The following is a 15985-nucleotide window of genomic DNA, read 5'->3' as shown; positions in this document are numbered from 1 at the left end:
CTAAGCACCCCTACATGTGATCACTTCCTGTTAGAGATGATCAATGGGCATTTGCATATTCTTTAAGAAATACTGGCATAAATGAATCGAATCAACTTGATTTGTTTATCTGGTGTTTGCAAAGTTTTTATCCATGTAGCTCTCTTGTGGGTAACCTCTACTAATTCCCGGAGGAGCACACTATGGGACATATCACACTCTTGAACCCTAACATAAGAGTGATCACTAAGAAAAAGGAAGGTCTGTCTTACAGCCCATGCAGGAGGTTTTACTGATGATAGTATCTGACGGTGCATCATTCATGGAGGTGGATGTGCACCAACTCAAAATAAGCTTTAAATGGGGAAAAATGAAGTGAATCAGTTTTGAATTCTCTATTCAGCTACTAGCTTGTCACTATTCTATAAGACCCAATTTAACATCACAATGTTTAAAGACCTCTTAACCTATTCATTTTATATAATGAGACAGTTTTAATTAACATGTCTTTCTCACTATCTGCTGTTATTTAAGGTTGGGAGTATACTAAACTGAGAAACAAGCTACCTAAATCAAACAAAATAAAGTGTGCTAGATAAATAATAGTTAAAATTATTGACTATTTTTTATTTAACAGATCCAAAATCACATATTCTGAGTATTAGAGATGAAAAAGAGAATAACTTCGTTCTTGAGCAACTTCTGCACCTTAATTATATGGCGTCATGGGTAATGTTAGGTGTTATTTATGAAAGTAAGTTATAAATATTATTTTCTCTATATTCATACTTCATTATAAACTACTTGTTTATCAAGCTGTAAAAGTATAGCTCTTCAAAGTATATGTCTATTAATATGCAAAATCGTAATTATACACTTAGCATAGCATATAAACACCAAAACAGGTTTCGTGTCTCTGTTCTGCTATGAAAATGTCTTTACCACCAAGCTTAGCGTTAAATGGTAGAAAACGATTTTCTTTCTCTACTCTTCCTCCTAGTAGTTCGAGGCTAACTAAAAATGATCACACTCCCACATAAATCTCCAATACTAGAATTCGTCTAGTAGGACTTAGTTGCCCAGTCTTTTCTCCAATGACACTTGAATACCCTTAAAGTTAGAAATGGAAAAACTAGAGAGAAACTAGGAGGAAAGTTCCCAGGCTTTACCTGAAAGTGACTGAAGAAACAGTGGTCCATGGGGAGCAGCGGAGACCACACCCAGGATATGGAGATGTCCGCTGTACTGTCTATTATCAGAAATTGAAAATGTATTCTGCATTCTGAAAAGCATTTTCAGATCTCTAGACTTCCTTTTAATTATCTTACATTTTTCAATACAATGAGTAACAAAATTTCTATTAAAATATATAGACCTATCAGCAACATATAGAAAGATGTTTCAAGCAAATAGCAAATTTGGTTTAAATCAAATTATTACTAGCTTAATTTGTATCCATAGATATTTTATTAATTTGATATACTTAAATAATATTTAACTGTATATACCACCTGTTGAAAGGATTTTTTTTTTAAGTTTTGACTTTTAAAAATTAAGGTCATGAGTAGAAATTACTAAGAGAAGGCACATGTCAACTGAAAGATACTTAAAGTGAAAAAGTGATGCTTTTGTATAGCAACTAAAAATACACCTTTGCCCATTGTGTTAGCCAGAAAATTGTATCTTTGACATTTGGGAATAAGGAAAAAGGGACTGGGAAACGTGAGGTGATACAGGGCAGCAAGAAAGAACGAAAGCAAAAGCTGAACCCTACCTACAGTATTTCTAGTGTTACATTGCTGCAGGCAGGGGTTCAGGTACGACGCCTTGGGAGATGGAGATCCATGAAAGGTACAAATAACTAGGACAAGGGTTATGTGTAGGCGATAATGGCATCACTCTTTATACCATTTCAAAATTTTAATAGGCCTAGCAGTTTGTGTTCTCAAAAACTTTATTGAGATACAGTCACATACGTACAATTCAGCCATTTAAGGTACGTAATTTAATGCCTCTTAGTATAGTCAAAGTGTTGTGCAATTATCACTAAACTATCACTAACCCAACAAGAACCGCCATACCCATTAGTAGCTCCTCCTCATTGCCTATGCCCTCTCCCAGCCCTCAGCAACCACTGATCTGTCTTCTGTCTCTACAGATGGCCTCTTCTTGACATTTCATACAAGTCAAATCATACAACATGTGATTTTTTGTGCCTGTATTATTCTACTTAGCATAATGGTTTCAACGCTTATGCATGTAGCACTGTAACATGTGTCAGTATATTATTCCTTTTATGGCTGAATAATAATCCATTATATGGATATACCACATTTTATTCATCTTCATCAGTTGATGGGCATTTAGGTTGTTTTCCCTTTTTGGTTATTATGAATGATTTTGCTATAAAATTTCATGGACAAGTTTTAATGTAGATTTTTGGTTTCATTTCTCTTGGGTATATACCAGGAGTGGAATTATTGGGTCTTCTGTTCAATCCTTTGAAAAACAGAGAGACTATTTTCCAAAACTGCTGCACAATTTTCCACTAGGGGTTCCAATTTCTCCATATCTATGCCAATACTTGACTTTTTGTATTGTTTTGTTTATCTTTTTGATTATAGTAATTCCAGTGGATCTGAAGTGGCACATCATTGAGGTTTTCATTTTATTTCCCTGATGATTAAAGCTATTAACCATTATTCTCGGTACTCATTGGCCATCTGTACATCATCTTTAGAGAAATCTCTATTCAGATCCTTTGCCCATTTTAAAAATTATTTGTCTTTTTTATTGTAAATTCTAAGCATTCTTTATATATTCTAGATACAAGTCCCTAGTCAAATAAGTGACTTGCAAGTATTTTTTCCCATCACTTACTTGATAGTATAATCTGTAACCCTTACTTGAAAGTATAATTGGCAGCACAAAACTTTTAATTCTAATGAAGTCCAATGTATCTATTTTTTCTTTTATCACTTGTGCATATCTTAGAAGGCTTTGCCTACCCCAGGGTCATGAAGATGTACTCCTCTGTTTCCTTCTAAGAGTTTTATAGTTTTAGACCTACATTTAGATCTATGAACTATTTTGAGTTAATTTTGTATATGGTGAAAGGAAAAGATCCAACTTCTTCTTTTTTTTTATGTAGAGATTCCTGTTCTCCCAGGAACTATTTTTTTACCATTGAATTGCCTTGGCACCCTTTTCAAAAAGTCATTTGACATAAATATGCACAATTCTGTATGGTTCAGGTCCAGAGAAGAGATTTCTTTCACTAGTTTGATAATACATTATTTTTTTATAAACTAGTTACATTCAATTTCATTGCAATTAAACATGTATGTAGGAGAAATGACTTTGATGAAAGATAACAAAATGTAAAGTTATTGCAGAATGGTGGAATTCTATAATTCTGCAATAAGTTTTGACTTTTGTGTTTACAATTAGTACCTTCCAAATTAAAAATAAGCATGAAAAAAGAATTAGAGGGATACACATAATCATACAATCTTTTAGGAAATGGAGAAAGAAGAAAGAAAAGTTGAGATTGAAATATTAACCTCATAACTGTAATTCAAGTATTGATTTAATCTCTAAGCATAGAAAACCCTGTTTCTTCTCTAGATAATTCTCTTATGTGGTCTGACAAGACCATGCTGTCATATACGCACTGGAGAGCAGGAAGACCAGCTGTAAAAAATGGCCAGTTTTTTGCTGGCTTGAGTACTGATGGCTTCTGGGATATTCAAGCCTTTAATACTGTGGACGAAATACTTTACTTTCATCAGCACAGCATTCTTGCTTGTAAAATTGAAATGGGTAAGTATGCTAATATAGAGCTTCCACTCCAGGGAAGGAGAATGTAAAGCCATTAGCTCCACCAGTAGTAGAAATCTTGCAACTGTATTTTCTGATTGCCCGCCTGGATTCAGCCCCCTGAGATGCTACAGAGATTGCAGAGCAGGGAAGAGACACCATCCCTGGTGTATGATCTTGATCTCAACAAGTAAAATATGAACAGGGAGACATCACTAAATTCTTTATCATTGTATTATTTAGATTACTCTTAGCTTACTCAGAAAGTCAAAACAGATCAATGAAAACAAGGAATTCATGGAGCAGGTAAAACTTGGCTGCAACTTGAAGGATGGGTACAATTTCTATAAATTAGAAAGTGGCCCTGGCTGCTGTGGCTCTAGGGATTGAGTGCCGGCCTGCAAACCAAGGGTCACTGGGTTGATTCTCAGTCAGGGCACATGCCTGGGTTGCGGGCTGAGTCTCTGGTGCAGGGCACTTGAGAGGCAACCACACACTGATATTTCTCTCCCTTTCTTTCATCCTCCCTTCCCCTCTCTCTAAAAATAAATAAATAAAATCTTTTAAAAAGAAGAAGAAAAAAAGAAAGTATTTAGGTAGAGTTTTGACATTGCGGGCTAAAAATGAGTATCTCTCAACCTTGCCTAATTCCTTTAAAAATCTGTTCTAAAATGCAGGCAGTTTTTGATTCTTCACAGCTTAAACACTGTTAAATTTTATGGCCACTCTGCCGTAAGCCTTCTGCTAACATGGAGCCTCTCACAGTCGCATCCAGGCTGATCTTCTCCCTTCACGGTGCTGCAGATAACTTCCCAAAGCATCTTTTCCATCGACAACCTCCAGAGATTTTCTATTATCAATTACTTTGAGTGCATGTAAGCTTTTGAGGCTCTTTAGAAACCACTTTCTATTCTAAATTTCGAGGCTTTCTCCTCGCCCCCATTCTTCTCCCTTTCTTGGCTCAGTGAAGACGTCTGCTGCCAGACTGAGCTCTTAATTGTCCCACAGGCAGTGCATGCCCATCCGCATTTGTACCTTTATTTACATTTTTTTCCTCCCAAGAAGTTTTCCACCTTCTTTCTATTTTTTACAACTTTAACAAACTTTTCTTTTTTTTTACTTTATTTTTTTGTTAAACCAACTTTGTGATGATTATAGATGGTGACAACTTTATATCCTAGGTATCACTAAACTGTGTACAATTAGAGATGCAGCATTACAGGAGAGCAGGCAGAAGTGAACAGAGCAGACCTCAGGAAAGATCAATCTTCATTATTTTGCCCGTGTTTCACTATGTGCACACAGAAGCATGAATGCCACTTGAAATCTTTTAATGGCAATAACGTTACAATTACCCATCTATGTGACTATCACCTTAACTCCAAATATTTGACCTGTAATGTATAGGTAAGCTATTTCTTGTCACACAATTATTAAAATGTATTTTTAGGAACCAGCAACTTATTTTTGTGTGTTTATTTTTCTTTTGAAGAACTGTTTCTTCTCTGATAAGTGGCTCATTTTTCTCATTTATCAAAAATGAAAGGGGAGGGGAGGAAAGTGTGACAAACTAAAAAATTTATTTTTTAAGGAAAGATAAAATTCATTTTCACAAATTTACAGGTGTTGCTGGTGCAAAATTTATTCTAAGCAATCAGACTGGGAATCAAATGCAAGTTTCCCTCTTACTCAGGAATCAGCATTATTTCAGAATTACAGATTTTTGTGTATTTTCTTAAATCAAGCGACAGTCTTTTCAACCAAATGTTTTTGATTTGGAAGTTAGAAGTCAGCATAAACAAGAAGTCTTTCACCTTCTTTCTATTTTTTTATAACTTTAATAAAGTTTTCATTTAAAGGTAATTTTAGATTTACAGAAAAGTTGGTACATAGAGTTCCCATATATTACCATAACCAGTTTTTCGTATTGTTGACTTATTACATTAATATAGTACATTTGTCACAACTAATAAACCAATATGGATAAGATTATTAACTAAGTCCATACATTATTCCAACTTTCTTAGTTTTTACTTAATATCATTTTTCTGTTTGGGGTTCCATTCAAGATACCATGTTACACTTAGTCTCCGTGTCCCCTTAGGTTCCTCTTGGTTATGACAGTTTCTCAGACTTTTCATGCTTTACATGACCTTGATAGTTTTCAGGAGCACTGGTCATGTATTTGGTAGACTGTCCCTCAGTTTGGGACATCCTCTTCTCATGATTAAGCTGGGGCAAGGGTTTAGGGAAAACCACAGAAGCGGTGTCATCCTCATCACACCCTATGAAGAGGATGCTGCCAACATGGTTGTCACTATTGATGTTGACCTTGATCACCTGGCGCTCGGTAATGCTCGTCAGGGTTTTTCATTGCAAAGTTACTCTCTTTTCCCCTTCCCATGCTTTGTAAGGAGTTCACTGTACTCAGTGACTGTGGAGAGTTATTGCCCACCTTCCTGAAGGGGGAGTATGTACGTAAAGTATTTGGAATTCTATCCCACAGAAGGTTTATCTGTTTTCCCCCATTTTAAAATGTATAGTCATCTAAAACTCAATCAGAGAAAGAAAAATACCATATGTCTTCACTTATACATGTAATCGAAAGAAAAATATAAACAAACAAAATAAACTGACTCATAGATACAGAGAACAGGCTGATGGTTGCCAGAGGGGAGAGGATTGGGGACCTGGGTGAAAAAGGTGAAGGATGGGAAGTACAGATTGGTGGCTACAAAACAGTCATGGGGAATATAGTCAGCAATGTTGTAATAACTATGTATGGTGCCAGCTGGGTACTGGAAATATCGGAAGGAACACTTTGTAAAATTACATGATTGTCTAACCACTATGCTGTACACCTAAAACTAATTCAAAAATAACACTGAGTATAAACTGTAATTTAAAAAAATTATTCAGGCATTTATTTATATCAGTATGGGCTCATGGTTATTTATTTCATACTTGGAATACAATTTGATGTACTACATTGTTTATATTTTGCTCAAACTGGGAGCTCTTTCACTTGGCTTCTGTGTCCTTTTGAAATATCCTCTTATTGTGGTTTTGTTATTGTTGTTATTTGTTTGTTTTTAACTCACTTTCTAGTTACCGTATTTCTTTTTCGTCCTAATTTTAACTAACCCTACCTGTGGATACCCAATTTTTCAAGCAGGCTTTCAGACTCCCCTGAATCAGAGGCATCTCTCCTCCCCTAGTCAGGTACATGTATTCTGGAGGGTAACTATTTGGCCCACATTTCAGGTGGTGGCATTTTCTGTCCACAAGGAATATGTGAGCTCCTTGAATGAAAAATGATACGTATGCCTCTTTTTTAGTTTACCACACTACTGTGATATTTAAGAGCCTGTTAAATGTGCCTTTGCAGTAAGAAAAGTAAACTATGCATCTGACCTCACTTCTTAATCAGAAACCCAGTTTCATGTAACTTTTGAAGTGATGGTACAACCAGTCTTACCCAAAGTATGTATTTTAAATAATTTAAATTTAATCACTAACACTTTTCATTTAAATATTATAGTTGACTACCGGGAAGAATACAATACTACTCTGCCACAGTTTATTCCGTATGAAGATGGTATTTACAGTGTCATTCAAAAAACGGTGACATGGTATGAAGCAATCAACCTGTGCTCTCGAAGCAGAGGTTATTTGGCAAGTGTTCATGACCAAAAGGGCCAGCTCTTCCTGGAAGATATCGTAAAACGGGATGGATTTCCGTTATGGGTTGGGCTCTCAAGTCATGATGTGAGTATTGTTGTGTTTTCCAGAAATTTTCCAAATGTGTTAGAGGTTTGGAAACTTGAGCCTAAAATGTTAATTCAAAATACAGCATCAGATTAAGTCCTAGGGCTCAATGTGCATAGCATAGTGTTTTCTCATCTTTTCACAACATAGAACGAATAGAAAATTGTATCCATAGAGTGCCCTGCAGCAAATGCCCGGGACCACAGCCGCCCTAAACACTGCCGGGCCCCAGCAGATTACCCACTCAACCACACTCTGTAATCTGCTTGGGGGACCAATCGAAACGCTGGTGAAAAGGGAATGAGAGCACAGAATCAGACCAACCTGAGTTCCAGAACTACTGGCAGAGCTTCCATTTACATGCCAGCTGATCATGGGCAAGTTGTTTGACATTCGCAAGCTAATTTCCTCATCTATAAAATTTTGGAGTGATAATATTTTCCTTAATCTAGGATTATAGTGAAAATTAACATAAAAATTAATATAAGATGCCACGTAAAATTCTTAACATTAGGAATAGTAAATGTATATTTTCTGTCGACTTTCCCCCTAGACATTAGCACTACTTGAGAGTAATCTTCTGGTAAACACATCTTTTGTGCCACTATCTAAGTCCTATTAATTAGTATTTTTGTGTACCTATAAAAATGTCTAGTATACAAAATAGACTTTGTTGAGATTAGAATTGAAATAACCCTTAGAACAAAGTGGGGAAAGTAAAATAAAGGGTGCAACGTAGGATTATAGAGTCAAGGAAAAATCAAAAGTATGATCTGCACATATGAGGTTCTCAGGAAGTATTTTCCACTTCAGCCCTCTGCTGGTTGCTGGCTCCTGTAATTGAAAAAAAAGAAAAAGAAAAGTAGCCAGAGACACAAACCACAAAACTCTAAAATATAAAAACAATAGTTATAATATCAATGTGGGAATTGTAAATCTGTAATTGTGACAAGTGGAAGCTATTTGCACGTCATTTAATTTCAAGTGTTATATAAACTTGTCCTTAAACAGAATAAATTTGGAGGCAGAATGTAGTAACTCTGTCTCTAGATTTAAATTCCTACTTAAATTGTACCAGAGCAAATATTTCAAATCTTTAAAAGTAAATCCCTGATTTTACAAATAGGTCCAGAAACAGCACTTGTGAGCACATAATTAATGTTCCATTCCAATATTTCTTAAAGTATATATGCTCTTGTTTATGGTTTTTTTTAAGTCATACATTTAGGTTCAAGTTCTGTCCATTAATCTTAACACAGGGAACGGAGTCAGATTTTGAGTGGTCTGACGGCAGTGCCTTTGACTACATCCCGTGGAAAGATGAGCAATCTGCCGGAAATTGTGTTCTCGTGGATCCGAAAGGAAATTGGAAACATGAAAAATGCAGCTCTTTTAAGGATGGCGCTATTTGCTACAAACCTACAAAATGTAAGACTTGATTTCAAATAACTATATATTTACTAAAATATGATATTTGTTTTATGCATTTGATTAAGTACTCAAAGGAATTTTTATACATTTTAAGTAAGGTTTATTCACAAATCCTATAAATATAATTTTGATACTTTGTAAAGGGAAATAAATGCAATACACCCATTCAGGGAATTTAGTCTCAAAGACATTCAGTTGTTCTATCACTAGGTAAGTTTTAACTCTAGAATTTGTGAATTTTAATTTCACTTTGTATTTTCAAAGGCTAAGATGCTTCTTTTTTTAAACCTATTTTTATTGTCAACACTATTATAGATGTCCCCATTCCCTGCCCCCCTTCTGTCCACCTCCAACCAGTCCCCATATTCCCCATTTACTTCTGGCCATCACCACGCTTTTTTTTTTAGACAGAGGGGAAGAGAGGGAGAAAGAGAGGAGGAGAAACATTGATGTGTGAGAGATACATCAATAGTTGCCTCTTGCACACACCCCAACCAGGGACCAGACCATAACCCAGGCATGTGCCCTGACCAGGAAATTGAACCTGAGACCTTTTGCTTTGCTGGACGACACTCAGCCAAGTGAGCCACAGCAGTCAGGGCACCGCGCTTCTTTTTAGAAAGTATTGCACAGCACGTAAATTTGGGAAATGCCCCAGGTACTCTACCATGTTGGTAGCTGAGAGTTTCTATAGTAACGAAATCTGCACTGTGTGTAACTAAGCATTTTTCCAACCTACCATATATGGTATATATTTTACCATATATAATGTGCTCCTGTGCATAATATATGCACCCATGTCTTTGGCCCAAACTTTCAGAAAAATATATTTCATTTTAAATTTTTAATTCAATTATTTATTTATTTATACTTAGAAACAAAACCGATTATCATATTACAGGGTATTATTTTGCATACAGATATTGTTACTGCTTTTTAGAGTTATACTTTTAACACATATGCATAAATAAAAGAATTAAAAACATTTATATAAATACAGAACTAGTACTACACATATATAATGTGCATCCTTGTTTTTCCCTCCAAAATTTGGGTAAAATAGTGTGCACTATACATGGCAAAATACACTATAAGATCCTTAAAATCTAAAGAAAGGTCCCCTACCATCAGGGGCTGGCCTTGGGCGCATTTCTGGTGGGTATAGTGTGAACTTGAGGAAAAGCACAAGAACCTAGACCATGCAGGAGCTGCAGAGGCATGCTGGGCAGGCCAAGGCATGGTGGGGTGTTGGTGTTTGAAGCTTCTGGTTCTCAGTGCTTACCATGTTTTCTGCTCCAAAGAATCCTCAAGAGACTATGTAGCATTCGGAACGGAACAGATTCAGGCAGAGGAAAATGTGAAAACCTTATCTAGAGAAACAAATGAATGCGAGCAAGGGAGAATGATATAAAGCTTGAGGAATAAAGGCACAATCAAGAACTGACATCTCAGTTGTTAGGTACAGAAAATAAATATAATCTTTAAAAACAACAACTACAGCCGTGGCCGGTGTAGCTCTGTTGGAGCATCATCCTGTAAACCAAAAAGTCACGGTTTGATTCCCAGTCAGGACACATGCCTGAGTTGTGGGTTCGGTCCCCAGTCAGGGTGTGGAGAATGGTCCCCAGTCAGGGTGCCTTTGAGAAGGCACTGATCAATGTTTCTCTCTCACATCAATGTTTCTCTCCCTCTCTCTAAAATCAATAAGCATACCCTTGAGTGAGGATTTTAAAAAATTAGAATACATGAGAAATAGCAGAATACATCTGTGTGAGAGAAACAGACTTTACAGGCTAAAGAGGAATGACAACATAATCAAACACAAATTCAGTACTGTACTGGGTTGAATAGTGTTCCTTCAAAATTTATGTCCATTCAGAACGTGACCTTACTTAGAAACAGTATTTGCACATGCAGTTAATTAGGATAAGGCCGTACTCAACTAGGATGGGCCCACATCCAGTGGCGTCGTCCTTATAAGAGGAGAGAAGGCACACAGGGGAGGAAGGCCTGACGACAGAGGCAGAAGTTGCAGCGATGCAGCTGCAAGCCAAGGACCAATGGCAGCCACCAGAAACAGAAGATGCACGAAACAGATTCTCCCTCAGACCCTCCAGAAAGAAACACCCTATTTTCAGTCTTCTAGCTTCCAAAACTGTAAGAGAATAAATTTCTATTGTTTTAAGCCATCAAATTTGTGGCCATTTATTATGGCAGCCCTGGGAAACTGATACAAGAGACAATTCATAAAACTGGGTCTTCAAAAGAGATAGAGAGAGAGAAGAAATGGAAAGGAAAGGGAGGAAGGAAAAAACAAGTGTCTGTGAAGATATGGAGAAACTGGAACTATTGGGCATTTTTTGTGAGCATATAAAATGGTGTATAGCCACTGTGGAAAATGGTATGGTGTTTTCTCAAAAAATGTAACATAAAATTTCCATATGATTCTGTAATTCCACTTCTGTGTACAAACCCAAAAGAAATGAAAGCAGCAATTTGAACAGAATATGTGCAGCCATGTTTATAGAAGCATCATTCGCAATAGTAAAAAGGTAGGAGCAAGCCAAGTGTCCGCTGACGGAGGAATGGATAAGCAAAATGTGGTATACACATATTATAGAATATTCTTCAACCTTAAAAAGGAAAAAAATCTGACCCATAATACAACAGCGATGAACCCTGAAGAACCATAACTCACTCACAAAGGACAAATATTATATGATTCCACATACATGAGACACATATAACTTTCAAATCCATAAAGACAGAAAGTAGAATGGTGTTTACTAGAGGAGTGGAAGGAAGGAGTGGAAGGGAGTTATTATTTAATAAGTACAGAGTTTCAGCTTTGCAAGATGAAGAGGTTCTATAACACAGATGTACTTAATGCCACTGAATTGCGCACTTAAAATAGTTACAATGGTAAATTTTAAGTTAGGCGTATTTTACCAAAATAAAAAATTTTAATGTTCTTGAAAAGGAATATAACAAACTTACCTCAGTGCTGCCCCTTGCAGGAAAAAAGTGCACAAGTTGAAAGTAAAACTCCATGAATGGCAGTAAAGAAAGAAAATGTATGCAGCCTACGACAGCCCAGATGCAGACCGGACTAGACACAGATAGACTTGACGATGAGCTATCTCCATATGTTCCCAGTATAAGAAGACACTTTCTATTAAAGGCCGAGCCATTCAGAAAGGTCCACCGGCCTTAGCCATGCACTGGTAGCCAATGCTTAATGTGTTTTGCATCTAATGAAGCAACACACATCATTGCCTTGTGCAACAAAGGCGTCTTCAGCAGTATATTTTTGGAAAAGCAACTATTTTCACAAGAAACATCTCCTTCCATCAGCAGTGTTAACGAAGAGCTGTTACAAGTTTTATAGACTTTACAGATGAATTTGGCAATGAGCTTTGATCATCACTCACTAGGAAACTTACCCAGGAGTTATCAACTGTCAAACTGAATGAAGACTTAGGGCTCATGCCCTGGCTGGTGTGGCTCAGTGGATTGAGCGCTGGCCTGTGAATCAAGGGTCGCTGGTTCGATTCCTAGTCAGGGCACATGCCTTGGTCTCAGGCAAGGTCCCCGGTAGGGGGTGCATGAGAGGCAACCACACATTGATCTTTCTCTCCCTCTCTTTCTCCCTCCCTTCCCCTCTGTCTAAAAATAAATCAATAAATGAAATCTTTTTTAAAAAAAAGACTTAGGGCTCAAACCAAGGGCATTAATGGAAAGAATGGAGGCAAAAGCCAGTCAAATAACTAAAGGTCAAAGAAGACCAAGCCCAGCTGGAGAAACAGAAGATAGAAAAACAAAGGAATTAAGAGCAGTCAGAAAGTTTGTCTTTAAAAAAATTTTTTTTAGCATAACCCAAGGATATGTTTTTTCATTGCCTTTAGAGAGAGAGGAAGGGAGAGAGAGGACCATTGATTAGTTGCCTCCCTTAAGCATCTGGACCCGGGAATGTACATGCTGGGACAGGGGCCGATCTGCAACCTAAGTATGTGCCCTGATGGGGAATCTCACTCGCAACCCTTCGGTTACGGGACAATGTTCCAACCAGATGAGCCACACCAGCCAGGGCAGAAAGCCTCTTGATAAAGAAGGAAACAGCAGCAGCCATTCTTCTGGAATCACAGGGACCAAAAATAAGAACTCTAGCTAAGTGAGGTTGGAGAAAAAAGCAGGAAGAGGCTTCAGTAACTGAAAGACATGTAGACCATATGTAATGCGTGCACAGGAATAGGTTGGGTTGGGGTCACTGACCATACCAGGCCCCATCTTCATTCCGATCACCTGGACCTCCCAATAGGATGTTGACAATTTACTTTCCAGTTCTTATACTCTTTTCTGTGGTAGTTAGAATAGTGTTATGAAGCACAGGTTTGTTACACAGTCTTCTTGTGTTATATAGCACAATTAAAAATTAAACATTTTAAATGAAAACTGGGGAAGTTTTTAAAAGCTGAGAAGCTACACCTACTCTTTTTGTGCTTGAGACAGATTTTTCTTTGATGACGGATTGCGTTTTGTAAACACATTACCAAATTTTCACTTGTAGCTGTGATTTTTAAAAGTAGTTCTGATTATGACAAGGTAAAACTAGGTTTATATTATCAAAATAAAAAGGAATCCAAAGAAAGAAAGCATTTTAATTATTACTTCAAAGTAGTTACAGGCCTGCGTGGCCTGTCTTTGCTTCTTTTCCTATTGTCTTTCCGTTGGTTTTTTATTTAGTCTAAGTCCACCTTAGAGGGCAAGTGCTCTCATTTATCGTACAAGTTTTAACAATGGTATTCCAGCCCTACTGTAGTGTCTCAGTGGATTGGGTGTCACCCTGCAAACCGAGGGGTCGGCAGTTCTATTCCCATTCAGGGCACATGCCTGGTTGCAGGGCCAGGGTTGCAGGCCAGGTGCCCAGCTGGGGGCGTGCAAAGGGCAAACAATCAATGTTTCTCTCTCACATCGATGTTTCTCTTCTCTCTTTCTGCCTCTCTTCTCCGCTCTCTAAATATAAATAAACAAAATCTTTTTTAAAAATGATATTCTAAAAAGCCAATCAAAATATATACTCCCAGATAATGGGCTACAGCTTTCTCTAGTGTGTGTATTGAGTTGAATGCTTCTTAACCTCAGGAACCAGTTTCAAATGGGAACATTTAATGAGGTTTTTAAAGTTGGTCATTTTTTTTTCTGTGCATTTTTACACTTGTCTCACATTTTATAGCTAAAGAGACATCGTCGCACACATACTCCTCGAGATGCCCAGCGGCCAATGGGTCGCAGTGGGTCCAGTACAGGGACCACTGTTACGCGTCTGACCAGGCGTTGCACAGTTTCTCAGAGGCCAAGCAGTTTTGTTCAGCACTTGGTAAGTTAAAATTCATTGATTTTATTTGACTCAATGTCTTAATCATTGAAGTTGTTGTAAGAAATAATTTGGAATGATGATTACATATATTTATATATTTTAGAGTATTATGGATTTAATAGCAGTTGTTGGAAATATATAAATTAAGGTTAGAATGTTCCCCTGTTTAGTAAAGTTACTACATTCTTATACTGATACTCCTCTACTTACAATGGGATTATGTTCCAAAAAACCAATCATGAATGAAAATATTGGACCTTACATCAAAAACGTGTTTGATACGACATTGCAGAGAGAGTATCAGGCATTTACTCTGGTGATCCCATGGCTGACCTAGCACCCATTGTTTATAATAGCTGTCAACCTAATTACCCAGTGGTGGCAAAGTGGTTCCCTATTTTATGATATATGACCTCAATGGAATAGTGGAATAGCCATTAAAAATAATGAATCTAAGAACAAGTACAAAGAAAATAAAAGTAAGTGGGTGGAAGTAGAATGAAAATTGCGAAGTGAATTTTTATGTTAAAATACTGGTGAATGAAAATGGTTCTAAATATAGGTAGGTATGCTTAGACGAAGGGATCGAGAAGTAAATTTTTTGTAAAGTTGGTTAAGTAGCAAACACAAAATTGTTGATTTTTCCATTACTTAGTTACTAATAAATAAGCTTAGTCTGACCAGGGTCACAAAAATCAAAGAAACATGGGCTGGGAACTATTCTGCAATAGCAATGGCTCACGCCATCTGAATATAATAAGGAATAGGACTATTCTCATCAGATATCACCCAATATTTTAGAGAGAGCAGCAGTGATTGACTCTCTCCCATGATAAAGGAGACCTGTATCTGAGGGTGGGCAGCAATTTAGCTGGGAAGATGGGATTTATCTCATTTATTTTTCTGTTGTAGAGACATTGAGTAGATTTTAAAATCTTGTTACTGCCTAACTACGTGATAGGAGCTTTTCTGTGGGAACTGTTCTGTGTTATACATGTACAACACAGATATATAAGGTCTGTCTAGAAAAAGTCCGGCCATTGTTAACATAACGAGAACAGTTTGCACAACATCAATGTAACCAGGTAGCCATGGAGAGTGGACTGGAATTGCGCACGTGTGAACAATGACGACTTCACTGTACTAGTCAGTGGGGGTGGTAGATGCTGTGGAGTGAGCGTGTGTGCTGTGTGGCCATCGCACTCAAAATGACTGAGTGAGCAGAGCAACGAATCTGCATCAAATCTTCTGTTGAGCTTGAACATTCCTCTGCGGAAACTATTAAGATGATTCACAAGGCCGCAGCTATGGGCAACTGGTGATTGGCAGCTTCACAGCGACTCTGCACCCGCTCGTGCATCACATCTGGTGCAGAGGTTTTTAGCAAAACAGTAAATCAGCCAGGTGACTCAGCCCTGCTACAGCCCAGATTTGGCACCCGGCAACTTCTGGCTTTTCCCAAAACTTAAATCATTTTTAAAAGGCAAGAGATTTCAGACCATCGATGATATTCAGGAAAATACGATGAGGCAACAGATGGTAATTGGGAGAACTGTGTGAATGTCCCAAGGTGCCTACTTTGAAGGGGACTGAGGCATCACTGTCCTATGT

General features: G+C 37.4%; 1 protein-coding gene across 2 annotated transcripts in view; it reads left to right on the top strand.

Annotated features, from left to right (window-relative positions):
• The window catches only part of LOC112322194 (CD302 antigen), a 145526-nt gene that overhangs the window by 77075 nt on the left and 52466 nt on the right, over window positions 1–15985 (top strand). For both annotated transcript variants that reach the window (XM_024579810.3, XM_024579809.4), the window contains exons 28-32: window positions 617–733; window positions 3607–3801; window positions 7340–7566; window positions 8826–8994; window positions 14231–14374. In XM_024579810.3, coding sequence (XP_024435578.2) covers window positions 617–733; window positions 3607–3801; window positions 7340–7566; window positions 8826–8994; window positions 14231–14374 — 852 coding nt within the window. The remainder of the gene's footprint in view (window positions 1–616; window positions 734–3606; window positions 3802–7339; window positions 7567–8825; window positions 8995–14230; window positions 14375–15985) is intronic.

Source organism: Desmodus rotundus, chromosome 2 (genome assembly GCF_022682495.2).
Source record: "Desmodus rotundus isolate HL8 chromosome 2, HLdesRot8A.1, whole genome shotgun sequence".
NCBI lineage: Eukaryota > Metazoa > Chordata > Mammalia > Chiroptera > Phyllostomidae > Desmodus > Desmodus rotundus.
This window is presented reverse-complemented; position numbering and strand designations above follow the sequence as displayed.